The sequence below is a fragment of the Danio rerio genome, chromosome 6 (genome assembly GCF_052040795.2).
Source record: "Danio rerio strain M-AB ecotype USA chromosome 6, GRCz13ab, whole genome shotgun sequence".
In the NCBI taxonomy this organism is placed as follows: domain Eukaryota; kingdom Metazoa; phylum Chordata; class Actinopteri; order Cypriniformes; family Danionidae; genus Danio; species Danio rerio.
Genome location: NC_141026.1, coordinates 41447595 through 41462051, shown reverse-complemented (window position 1 = coordinate 41462051; position 14457 = coordinate 41447595). Strand labels below are relative to the sequence as shown.

The 14457-nt window shown below is 35.6% G+C and overlaps 1 protein-coding gene across 1 annotated transcript; it reads right to left on the bottom strand.

The window, feature by feature from the left end:
• Nucleotides 1-4478: 4478 nt before the first annotated feature.
• Nucleotides 4479-11196, bottom strand: ankrd33ab (ankyrin repeat domain 33Ab). Its single transcript, XM_087257663.1, has 5 exons — nucleotides 11075-11196; nucleotides 10115-10507; nucleotides 7639-7768; nucleotides 7260-7400; nucleotides 4479-5619 (listed from the first exon to the last, which is right to left on the bottom strand). Exons 2-5 carry the CDS (start codon nucleotides 10385-10387, stop codon nucleotides 4775-4777), a joined length of 1389 nt encoding a protein of 462 aa, XP_087113789.1. The 5' UTR covers nucleotides 10388-10507; nucleotides 11075-11196; the 3' UTR covers nucleotides 4479-4774.
• Nucleotides 11197-14457: the final 3261 nt, after the last annotated feature.

The window sequence follows — 14457 nt, the reverse complement described above, 5'->3', positions numbered from 1 at the left end:
GCAAGCTTATACTCTAGTAACTAGAGTATAAGCTTGCCAAATTCTGTCAAATGGCATTCCGAAAAGGGGCGGGATTAAACAAGATGATTAGAGATTTTAAAAGTGAGTGATTGGTCCATTTTTAAAATTTCTGTCCAGAGAGGTCATGTTTTGATCTTCGATTGTTCTTACACAGTCAAATAAATTGATTTCGTAGGTTAGAGTTCACCAAGCTTGAACTTTGCAACGCAGCAAACTGCGAATCTTGACGCACGAATTTGTGTTTCCGCCAGTCTTACGCATTCGCGTGCATATGAATGGAAGTCTATGGGGAGAAAAGTCCAGTGTGACCGCAGCTTTAGGCTGACAAAGGCTTAAATTAATAAAAAATAGGTCTCGAGAGCTCCCCTGAATTCATTTGTTCAGCCTATTCCTTGATTATTCAGGGTTGACAACTCTACAAGCATGTGTTTATGCAATGAATACCCTGTAATAAAACTGTTAAATTCACGTATAAATTACCTGTCAAAAAGTAAAAAATCGATCCAATTGTAAGAGCATCAAATAATAACTTGACTTAATTGGAAAAACGGCAGAGAATTGATTTGTCCGATAAATCATCTGTTAAACTGCAACCCAATCATTACAAATACAGCAGAAGACCTTTTGGAACCCGCATGGACCAAAGATTCTCACAGAAATCAGTCAAATTTTGTGATGGAAAAATCATGGTTTGGGGTTACATTCAGTATGGGGCGTGTGAGAGATATGCAGAGTGGATAGCAACATCAACAGTCTGAGGGCCAATTCTTCAGCAGGATAGAATTCCTCATACTTTAGCCTCCACATCAAAGTTCATGAAATCAAAGAAGGTCAAGGTCCTCCAGGATTGGCCAGCCCAGTCACCGGACATGAACATTATTGAGCATGTCTGGGGTAAGATGAAGGAGGAGGCATTAAAGATGATTCCAAACAATCTTGATAAGCTCTGGGAGTCCTGCAAGAAAACTTTCTTTGTCTTGCAAGAACACTTTTTTTGCCATTCCAGATGACTTTATTAATAAGTAATTTGAGTCACTGCAGAGATGTATGGATGCAGTCCTCTAAGTTCATGGGAGTCATATACAATATTCATTCTTTTTCCACTGCACCATGACTTTATATTCTATACTGTACATTATTTCTGTTCAATGAAGTGACGCAATCTATCCTGGATTAATCTAGGAAAGAGGGGGATGAGTAGGGGTGGATAAGGGGATTCTTTAAGACGAAAATGACTAAGGTAAGAAACTCTGGTTATTTATGTGCATTCAGATTCGTCTGATTGGTAAATCATATGATAGCTAATGCAGGACCAGCCGTGGTCAATCATAAGCATGTGATCCTCTTGAAATTAGTTTGGAAACAAACTTCACTTAAATTTCTAACCTAATGTGACCACAATTTGTGATTTATTTATTTATTATTATTATTATTTGTAAAAACAAACGTAACCCTGCACATTCCTTTATTCTGTTATGGCCAATCAGATCTAGACCTTTGGTTTTGTAAACAATGATGCTGATCTTATCACTAAAAAGTGACTCCAGACTGTGCTTTAAAAGCCATGCCTCATGATCCCAAACTTAGCCAGAGGCGTCTGCTTGTCCTGAGCGACCTGACTAGCTCTCTAATCCCGCCCGGCTTTAGTGCTGCTCTCTGCACGTTACATAACTGTGAAAGAGCAGATTACTGAACGTTTGGCCTTGCATTTGGCCATGTGCGTCTCTCAGAGATGCTACAGGTGCAAGAAAGTGTGAGAAAAACCTATCAGGAGATCTTTGTTTACTAGAGCATAAAATATTTATTAATACATATTTACAGGATCTTACAACGAATCACACATATTTACAAGCATTATCATTTTGTTAGCTTTCACACTGCCAAAAAATTTCATTTTATTAGCAACTGAATCACAACAAATGTCTCTTTTGTGATAAAATAGTTTTGCAAACCAGGAATTTAAAGCATTAAAAGTAGCATAACTGTTGTTAATTTTGCGTTGTCTTTTTTAATTACTATTAAATTATATGTTCATGCTGGAAAGTGCAATCTAAAATATTTATAGCTGAGGATAATTCAGTTTTTATATTTTATTTAAATGTAGAACTCATTCTGTGATTGTTTGTTTACGTCGAATGATGAATAGATATATTACTTATATTTAATGTGCATTTTAGGATATCATATAGAACAAATGCTGGAAGGAATTAGCGGGATGCACATTAAATTCTAAAATTCACTCAATTCATGCTGTTATTTTGAGAAAATGTTTACAAACTACAATAGAAATAATTTACAGAAAAAAAATCCTCAATATGTAAATAAATAAAAATAAAACTGCTGCAACAGATCTTGTGACTGGATGACTGAACTAACTAGTCTACCAATCTCAAAATCACTGTCAAAAAATTTGTTTTGTTTAATTTGTACCATCTTGAATGTTTTGTGGTTTGGTGCAAACCAATTATCTTATAGGAAATTCAGCTGGCTGCTAAAACTTCCATTTTTATTAGTAATACTTGCAACAGATTCCCATGTAACAACATTGTTTACGGGATTGAAAAAGTGCTTCATTTGCTAAATGTTTGTGCAATATTCTATTTAGCAGCATAAGTTAAATTCACTACTTTGGATGGGAAATTTGCTAAACTGTCCCCTTGAACTGGCAATATTGGTAAAAAGGGATTTTGTGAGACAGGAATGCACCACTGAGGTTTCAAAATGCGCTTCCTCTTTTCAGTGTTCTTCACAGCATTGCTTCACTTGTCCTGTATTACCCCACATGCAACTACAATAAAGGATGTTTTAAAGAACACAGAAAGCCAAACTTTCCAAAAATTTAGACCTAACATATTGTTTGCAAAAACAAAACATGTAATACATTCAGTATGTAAATACTTGCAAACTTATTAAACTTAATTGCAATCATGCAGTTTCAATCACTGCATTTTTTTAATACAGTTGAGAGTTCAATAAGAGGTTCAGAACTTTGGAACACAGCAAAATACATAACTACTACACATTCCCATATAAATCCTGCATTTGCAATGCAAAGACCATACAATACATAAGACATGTCACTTTTTATAGCTTTGAATGGGGGAATGTGTAATGATCTATCATTTATGGCAGAAGAAAACCCCGGCTTCTAGTAAAGGAGACAATTCAGTTAAATTCAAGCTTATTATAGTGCTTTTTTTACAATAATTATTGTTCCAATCAACGGTCGTTATAGACTAATGATTCTCTCGGGGAGGGGCTCCGTCCAAACTTTGGTTTTTACTAACCTGCTCTGGGGTCAGCAAATGTGTTGTAATCTCAGTGAATACCTTACAAAAAAAAAAAAAAAAATATATATATATATATATATATATATATATATATATATATATATATATATATATACACACAAAAATATATCTACATAACACTTTCTACAAAACCAACTACACTTGGAAAGAAATGTTCTCTGATTTTGTAATTTGTTTGAACAACATATTCTGAAAACGTAGCCCTATATACATTTCTGGAGATTGCAAATTATGTAGCCAGAAGTATGTATGGCTGCATTTCGTCTTTAAAATGAACACTACGGGGCGGTCTGATACTGTTCCTTACCAGTTCCTTACCGCTTACCTGCATGTGGACGGCTTTCTCGCTGTTATCAGTTTGTCTAGTTAGCTCGCCAAGTACATCTATGGACTTGAGACACAGAGAAGAGCTAACCACGATGACAGGGTTCGAGTCTGGCGAATAACGTTCCAAAAAGCAGGTAAGAAAAAAACAAATGCCAAAAAATAAAGTAAACAAGTAAATAACGATGGGAATGTGGTCAAATATGAAAACTGTCGGTTGGGTTCTGGGAAGTGGGTGGATGGGTCAGTCTGTGCTTTTGAAAACACTATTGGTTGGGTTTAGGGAAGGAGGAGGATGGGTCAGTTAATCAGTCAATTATTCAGTCAGTCTGTAACAGCGGCCTCTGGTGGACTTACGCCAGAACATTAGGCGCCAATGGCACTTGCGAGAGAAATTTGAGATTTCAAAAAGCATACATTGTGACCTCTGGTGGATTCGTGAAAACAAAAACTGCAAAAAAATTGTGGCTCCTGGGACGTTTTTGGCACTCTCCAGAAATGTATATAGCGATATGTTTTCATAATGAGTTTGGATTGTGTTTGAAACAAACATAAGGGACAGTCTGTCCCGTCTGACCTCATGAATTCCTGCCTTCACCATTCAAACACAAATGCAAACACAAACAAAGCAGTCAGTGTCGATTGTGGAGCAGATTTGCCATTAAGAATAAGTTACTTCAGAAGACTAGCATGATTGGACATGTGTATCGGCATCAGCTTGGGCAACCTGAATTTGTGTGTGTGTGTGTGTGTGTGTGTGTGTGTGTGTGTGTGTGTGTGTGTGTGTGTGTGTGTGTGTGTGTGTGTGTGTGTATGATTCAAACTTTTATAAACCGAAAGTCCTTAAGAGACTGTAAGGTTCCATTTTATAAATGAAATACAATTTTAAGTGATCATTAAATTTAGACTGATTCTAATTCATCTTACATATTTACCTCCATGAGGAAATAATGAGGTCAAGAAATCTATATTATCTTACGAGTCTGTTATTAAATTTTAATGTTGATTCCAACTATAAACTGTAGGCATTTCAAAGATGGCCACTGAGTGAAATGACTTGCCTTAAAGGGACTTCGATATGAATAAAGGGAAGACATTGTAACCAAAGTGCATCACTTTCAGTCAGTGTATTTATTCTTTTTTCTTTTCTCCTTGTCTTTGCTTTTTTTCTCTTTGTCCTTCTCCTCCTTTTCCTTTTCCTTCAAGGCTTTTTTCTCTTTCTTCTTCTCTTCCTTGGCCTCCTTATACTTCCACTTTGGAGGCTCCAGGTAGCCCTTATCTTTTTTGTTCTTCTTTTCTTTCTTCGGAGTTGGCTCGGAGGATTTGGTGACTTTGATCTGTGGGATGCAGCCGGAGGGGAAAATGCTATTGCGCCTTGATGCTACGCTACGAGGAATGAATGTGCGCATACCAATGGACAGCACACTGCCCCGTCTCTCAGTATCGGGACAGCAGGTCATAGACACAAACTCGGCTGAATGGAAAGATGGAGACACAGAGGAGATGGAGCTGTTTCGGTGGCACAGTGAACTCTCCTCCAGCAGTTTCTCAGAGTGCTTTTGCATCAGCTCAGCCACAGCCAGCCGCCGTTTACCCATCTGTGGAGGGCTGCTCGGGCACAGTGGTCGTGTAGCTGTAGCTATGAGTGGGCTATGCAGACTGGTGGTCATTCGCACCATGTGATCCATGACACCGTTTTCCACTGGGTCACGTGGGAAGCTGAAACCGAACCTATTCTTCAAATGATGTGTCAACTTCTGACCTGCACTCCTGTTGGCTGTTGCTTTGCTGACCAGCACCTTGAGGTTGGGCCACTCGGGAACGTAGGTATCACAGAACTGCTCCGCTGTGGGATGGAGCGCAAGGTGGCGCAGTCGTTTCAGCGTGTCAAAGCGGCCCGTCTTCAGCGCCCAGTCACGTGCACATTTACCACGATTGGAGTCTACAGCATTTACATCAGCACCTGAGACAGAATGATTTAAGAAGTTGAAAACACCAACTCATGGCAAGGTACAGTAAAATGCATGCACAATAATGTGGACAATACAAAATGATGCACAATTGTAAAAAAAAGAGTGATTGAACATATGAATTCTGGGAAACATGGTGGGATTTAGGTCCTTCCCACATAGCAAAATAGCCCAGCTCTGGCCCACACAATCAGCTTTTGCTTGTCCCACATGCCGCAGTGACTTATGGTACATGACTGGACCAAGTCTGGCTTTCAGACAAGGGCCAAACATGGACCATATCTGGGCCAAATACTACATTTTACATCTGTCCCAAGTATTGTGTACCGCTTTAAAGACAGAGGCACCTCTGCCAAACCCAGGTCATGTTTGGCCCACATGCTGTATGCCAGTGCCAGATGAATGCCTGCAGTGCTAAATTTAAGCCAAATCTGGGCCAGAATTCTTTGCTACCTGGGTTCTGTCCTAGTTACACTGTCTTGTTGTCTTAGGTTGACAGGACTTGACAGTACAAGTGTACTGGATGTGGTCTAAGTTTAAACTTAAATAGGTCAGTTGTTGTAATTACGTTGATACAACTTTATAATTTAAACGTAATGGACATGGATTAACTTTAGTGAACTTGACTCTCTCATTCACACACACAATATGGCCAATTTTGTTTATTTAATTCACTTAAACCGCATGTTTTTTGGGAAAACGAGCACCCAGAGGAAACCCACATGAGCAACCTGCAAAGTCCACAAAGAAAGGCCTATTAGCCCAGCCAGGACTCGAACCAGCAAACTTCTTGCTATGAGGCGACAGTCCTACTGAGCCACCGTGTCATAATAAAATATATATAAACAGAATTACAAAATGCATACAAATACAATTTTAAAGCGGATTTATTTCATTAAAATGTATTCATTTTAATTTGCATATATTTGTACCAAGGTATTTGATATATATTTTGATATATATATATCTCAATGGATTCAATCCAGATAAGTTAACATAACTACAAATATTAATAATAAATATGTGATAAATAATAGGCGCAATTATTTTTTTTACAGTGTACTGCTATATTACATATGGTTTTCCCCACAATTAATTATTTTTGTTTATTTCCCCACAATTAATTACTTTGTTTTTTTTTTGTTTGTTTTTTCTTTTTTTCTTCCCTTTTATTTTAAATATTTTTTCTTGTATCGCTTAAAATTGTCCATTTTCACAGACAGACACACACGCACACACAATAACAAACAAAACATATTTAAATGTTGATTGTTGGCAGTCAGTTTGTTATGTTTGGTTGTATTTATACAGTAAACGGTTTGTATAAATTGTCAAAACCCCTATCATCTCAAGAACCAAAAACAAACAAACAAACAAACAAATAAACAAATAAACAAACAAATAAATAAATAAGTAACAGAAATCATCCACTGCAAAACTGACCTTTTACTCAGCTGATTGATTCATTAATCTTATGGGTTATACTGAGGTGAAATTGACCAATGCCAGCACACCATTCTTGATTGGCTGTGATGGTCATTTGGGGATTTGGTGACGTCTTTTCCAAGAAATGTGATGAATATAAGTAATGCAAAATTCACCAAGATATCATCATGTGTGTGTAACTACTAACCGTGCATTATAAGAGCAGCCACCACATCATTCCTGCCCTGTATGGCAGCTTTAATGAGGGCAGTGAATCCTCTGTTATCTCTGATCTCTGTGTCTGCTCCAGGGAAGTAATTCATGATGTAGTTACATATGGAGACATGACCTGTGTACAAAAAAGGTTTCAGGCTTGTTTTTCACATTGCATATTGCACAATATATTAACAAATTAGATGAATTCCCTAAAGAAATTACAAATTTTGACTCAAATTGCATATAACATGAAATTTATTCTATTTATATATAAAACATTCAATTATCCTATGTAAATTAGAATTTCAGTACTATGTCCACAGAACTCAATACTAAAGTACTAATAGCAATAAATAGCTGAAACAACTGACCAGCTTGAGCGGCGATCATAAGGGCGGTGTTGCCGTCATTGTCTTGGTGGTTAATGTTCAAATGTGGGCACCCATGCAGCTCATACACTATTTGAAGAAAGCCTTTATATGCAGCCACCATCAGTCCATTCTACATAAATAAGTCCAAGAGACACATATCATTTATATTGAAGTGCATAATGTTTCATATCAGAAAGTAACTTTTTCTTAATCATACAAACTATATGATAATAACAAAGACCAGACATAACCTGCAGGCTTTTTTTTGCTATTTCTGCTAAAAATTTTGTAAAAATTAAAAATTAAAAAAAAACCAGCGAAATGATTTTGGAATTGTAACTAAAAACTTAAAACATTTATTAACAATATTTTCTTTAAAAATTAATACTTTTCCCATGCAAATCAATCAGAATCAATTATTTGGTAAACAAAACAAGTTTATCACTTAATATATCTACTAAAAGACTTTTTGCATATTAGTCAATATTACTGTAATATCAAAATATTCATTTTTCTTTGGCTTAAAGTTCTTTATTTATCAGCGGGTCACCACTGCAGAATGAACCACTAGCTATTCTAACACGTTTTAAGTAACGGATGGCTTTCCAACGTCAACCCTTTAATGGAAAACATCCATTCACTCACATTCATACAAACTCATACACTATGGCCAATTTAGTTCATCTAATTCACTTGAAGCACATGTCTTTGAACTGCTGGGGAAATGTGAGCGTTTAGAGGAAATCCACTCAAACAATGGTAAACGTAAAAATTCCAAACAGAAATGTCAACTGACTCAGACGGCACTCGATCCAGTGCCCTTCTTGCTGTGAGGCTAACCACTGAGTCACAGTGCCGCCCATTTACACTCATTTATATAAGTAAATAAATAGACTCAGTGATAGACAAAAAATGTGAAGAAATCTGCAAGCGCAGATTCCATTTAGGCCTACTAATAACTCTGCAAAAATTATAAAATACTTATAAATTAAAATGCTGTAACACAAATTGATTGGTTTATAGTGTTAAACCCGGTATTATCTTTTTTTTTTTTTAAATACAATGTTTTCAAAATACTGCCCATTTGCACAGATGACAACAACTAAAAACACATAGTTGGCCAAATCACTTTGTAAAGAAATACTATGAGCCTGCATGCATGAAGTTTACCAGTGTCGACCATTGTTGTTTTGGTAATAAAGAACTCATGCATCTCTACATACTAAATGTAATACAAATGCACACAACCTCAGTTGTTGCTCTCAAAACATTAAAGGTTTCATAGATTACACAGGTTTGTGTTAAGGCCCATTTTAAATGTATTCCACTGTACATGTACCGTATGTTTATTGATTTTACATATTAAAGGCCATGGAAAAATCCTCCAAATGTCATTATAATAGAACAAAAAAGATTTCAAGATTTAAGATAAGTCTTTTGTGTCTCCAGAATGTGTCTGTAAAGTTTCAGCTCAAAACACCCATTAGATTATTTATTATACCTTTCAGAACATTTGAATTTTCTGCTCTGATTACTATGTAGCTGTTTTTGTTGCCTCTGCCTTTAATGCTAGTTCTCCCTACCCACCGTTCCCACGTGCCTGTCAGAGTGTGCCTCAATCTCCGCCTCAGCTGCATCAGATAAACAGCACAGTGACAGACATGAAGGAAGCAGATTTAAGAACTTTACCATTGATTGTTTGCTGTATTCATTGTGGAGTTAATTCAAGTCTTTCTGCAATGATGAGTAACACACAATGTCGTTTCAAAGTTCACACACACACACACACACACAGTGCAAATGTGACAGAATACACGTTAATATCCACTGCTGTATGGATATCCGTTATGTTAACGTACAAATAAACCTGTGGCTAATGTACTAACATGCTGCTGTGATGATAAAGACAGTAAAATCGCTGTAATTCACTACGAACATGCACTGTTTTAAATACGTTTTAAACTTGTAAAACTTATTCTTGATCACATTTGATGATGATTGATGATCACAGAGAGCTGAACAGATCTTTTAATCCCAGTTGCTTTGTGCATATCCTGTCTTGTTGATATGACTATTTATTTTACTATGAAGACACGTTAACACGTCACGTTGCGATCGACCTCAAAATAGGAGGGATTTGGACTCTTGGATATTTTGACGTCAGGATGTTAAAAAAAAAGAGACCTATAATCTTTATATCACTCCAATATGATTGTGGACAAACTATACCTGCACACAGTCCTGTCCAAACAGCTTACAAAAGATGATTTTTATCATAGGTGCCCATCACACACCCCAGTCGTGCTGTAGGTCTGTGCCATCTTACAAATAACATTACATTTGAATTTTGCATTCTACATTTTTACATAAAGAGTACATTTGAAAGTACTATGTATTATATTTATCACTTGTTTTTCCTGCTTTATGATTGGCCAGTCAGTCTTGTGCTTTCAATTACTAATCAGCAGCATCTTACCCATCCATTAATGTCAACTTCCATGACCTCATCACAGGTCACACCACGTTCCAAAATCCTCTTCAGCGCTTCTGGGTCATTCTGGACACAAGCCTCATACAGTGTGTTGGCAGTTCCCTTTTTCCCATCCTCTAGTTCATACTCAGGGAGCACGGAATCTTCAGACAGCAAACTTCCAGAGTCTGTGTCTTCATCCAAAAGTGAGATTTCATCTCCATCTGGGCATGACCCCAGGTGGGGGTCCTCAAAGCCAGAGCTCTGAACTGCTGCCATCCCTTAACAGATCAATCTTGTCTACAGCATCTTTGCTGGCATCTGAGGAAAGTGTCTCAACATGGTTGCAGCAGGTCAGAAACCCGAGGTGAAGGAATGCACTCCAAGTGTTTATGACCCCTGTTTAGAAGTAAACAGACCAACAGAAATAAACCTCAAGACTCTGATCAAGCAATTGAAGATTTAAGAAAAATACACTGGTACCAATTGAAACTATAACTGTTCAAGGACACAAACGTTTCTGATGCAAGACAATTGGGAGTTTTAATAGCTCCGGATTTGGCCTGGGAGAGCTGTGCTTTAATTGTCAGTGCTAAATCTGGCCTGATCAGGCTTAAAATACACAGAGACCTGTAAACAGGCTTACATGCTGTATACTCTAAAAACATGTTACCTCAGTGAACTGTCTTATAAATAGACACATAAATTCTTACAACAATTTACAATTGTGAATTCATTCATTATAGTTAAAAAGAATTGTACTTCTAAAACAGCAATAAATAAAAGAATTCTCATGTGCATTGAACCTAACAAAATACTAACGATCCTAGGATACTAACTGACCTCAGTAAATCTAAAAAATAAATACACCTCTTCAATAAACTAATAATATAATCAGATGCTCTCAAAAGCTACAGTCTGTCACAAAGATGTCGAATAAATACATAAATATAGAGAGTAACTCACCTATGTCCACATTTCAGAAGAAGAGTGTATCCTGGTATCAACTTTTACAGCGCTATTATCAGAAAATTCAGATCAGCTTCCAGAAAACACAGCCATCAGCATCACGTCTACCTAGTGTGTGTGTAGTATGTGATCATAGATGGGCGTATGCATGCTCTGTCAGTACACCTCAGGTCATTAGACCGACTAATGCCTTTCAGGATCAGAAAGGATCCAATGTAGACATTCGCTGCATAATCACCTTTCACATACAGACACACTCACTCTTACAATGGTCTTTGATGCTTTCTGTAAGTGTCACACTGACAATTAAACACAAACCACACAATTCAACAACCTCAGAATGCTTACTAGGATTTAAGTTTTAAAATGTTTTGTGTATTTAGTGATCTCAACAATATTTCAAATACAGTGGGTTGTGTTTGGTTGTGTTTTTGTATTGAATTTGATGTATAGCTTGTTATGCCAGAGGGATTTAAGGATTATATCATGTGTGGAGAGGTTAATTAGTCTATATTTGATTTCACGACAGCGTGACGTACTTTGCTAACAAAAAAATATCCTTACATGATCAGGTTAAATGTTTATTTTGTAGTTAACACTATTTTATGTGTCCTCTTCGGACATTTAAAATGAGGCAATGTATCTCCATAAAGCTGTCCCATAGAAATGTATTTGACTACTGGGGCACAAATAAATACTGATAATCTTTACATTACTATCATCATCATCAGTTAAACAACCTATAATAAATATGTTGCAAAGCTCAATATAAAGCACAAGGTTGTGCAGAAAATCACATAAAATGGCAAAAAAGTCTATTATCATGAATGCTTCACAAAACATTATCTAAATTAAGTATGTTAATCCTCCTGTATTACACCACCCCTTAAGGAAATGAGTGATCATTGTTATACAAGCACACAAATACACGTCTCACACACACACACTGGTCCTACTTTATATTAAGTGGCCTTAATTTACTTTACTTTGCATTAAAACAACAAGTATAATGTACATACTGTATATACTGTGTATACTGTACATAACAAGAACAATGCAATGGGCCCTGTAAAATATAAATTGGGTCAATAGTGTAATTACAAAAGTAGTTACAGACATTAATTGCAGATTTATATACATGTAGATATTTAAAAATATACAGGTGAAGACTGAAGTCCCCCCGAATTATTCGCCCCCCTGTTTATTTTTTCCCCAATTTCTGTTTAACGGAGACAAGAATAATAGTTTTAATAACTAATATCTGATAGTTTATTTATTTTATCTTTGCCATGATGAGAGAAAATAATATTTTACGAGATATTTTTCAAGATACTGGTATTCAGCTTAAAGTGATATTTAAAGGTTTAACTAGGTTAATTAGGTTAACTAGGCAGGTTAAGGTAATTAGGTAAGTTATTGTATAACAGTTGTTTGTTCTGTAGACTATCTAAAAAATCGCTTAAAGAGGCTAATAATTTTGACCTTAAAATATTTTTAAAATAATGTAAAACTGCTTTTATTCTAGCTGAAATAAAACAAATAAGACTTTCTCCAGAAGAAAAATATTATTAGACAAACTGTGAAAATGTCCTTGCTCTGCTAAACATCATTTGGAAAATATTTAAAGCAGAAAAAAAATTTAAACGGGGGCTAATAATTCTGTACAGACATAATAAGTTCATTGTACCAAATAATTAATTTAAGCGTATATGAAAAAGTGGGACCACTTGTTTAAACTGAATGAGGTGGATTATGTTATGAAGTACCTGATCAGTTATAGTAAGATCATTCTTAAGAAACAAAATTTAACAGATACAGCTGACATGCCTGAGAATTTTATCACATACTGTAAAAATAAAACTTTTTTATTTGATAATGCTGAACTTATGCGCTGAAACTCTGTTACATTTATTTTTTATGTTAATGTTATTAATGTTATTTCTAAGCTTCACATTAATGTTTTGCTCTTTTATATTTTTAGTAAGCAACTATTTACTATGGTTATTAAATAGTTTTCCCTGTGGAGGCAGGGAAAATACTGTATCTAGAATAGCCTCAAACAGGCACCTTTCGCCCCAACCCCTATAACCCACACAAGCATGTATGTTGTCTTTATATAATGTTGAAGACCTCCAATTGACTTTTTTTATCCATATTTAAATTGATTAGACTAAGCCTTAGGAAAATGCCAGATCCTTTCCCTTTGGGACTTGTGCTAAAAAAGGTTTAATTTAAATTCTTTATTTATGTCTGAAATTGGAGCCAAAAGCTAAACCTTTTTGCTTATTTCTGTCTCTCTCTCTCTCTCTCTCTCTCTCTCTCTCTCTCTCTCTCTCTCTCTCTCTCTCTCTCTCTCTCTTTTTTTCTCTCTCTCTCTCTCTCTCTCTCTCTCTAGTAAACATGGTAAAAAGTAGTAAAAAAAAAGATACAAATAAAAATTATATAAACAAAAAGAAATAAAAATAATATATCTTATTATTCAATATATCGTAGTATTTTTATTATTATTGTTATTGTTATTATTATTTTTATTATTATTATTATTATTCATTCATTCATTTTCTTGTCGGCTTAGTCCCTTTATTAATCTGGGGTAGCCACAATGGAATGAACCGCCAACTTATCCAGCAAGTTTTTACGCAGCGGATGCCCTTCCAGCCGCAACCCATCTCTGGGAAACATCCACACACACGTTCACACACACACACTCATACACTACGGACAATTTAGCCTATCCAATTCACCTGTACCACATACATGTCTTTGGACTGTGGGGGAAACCGGAGCAAACTCGCGCGAAGGCAGGAAAAGCATGCAAACTCCACACAGAAACGCCAACTGAGCCGAGGTTCGAACCAGCGACCCAGCGACCTTCTTGCTGTGAGGCAACAGCACTACCTACTGCGCCACTGCCTCGCCTTATTATTATTATTATTATTATTATTATTATTATTATTATTATTATTATTATTATTATTATTATTATTATTATCTATCAATTCAATTCAATTCAAAATTGCTTTGTTGACATGACTGTAACTTATACAAAATTGCCAAAGCTTGAAATATGTAAATATATATATATATATATATATATATATATATATATATATATATATATATATATATATATATATATATATATATATATATATATATATATATATATATATATATAATAACAATAAAATATCAAAATCAATAGAAACAAAATATAACAACTGAAACTTAAATAACAATGTAATAAACAAGAACATTTTAAATCTCACAGTGTTTAACATTTAAACACACACACACACACACACACACACACACACACAGAGAGAGAGATTAAGTCTCGCTGTAGTAGACAGTAGGGAAACGTAGCGTAATACACACAT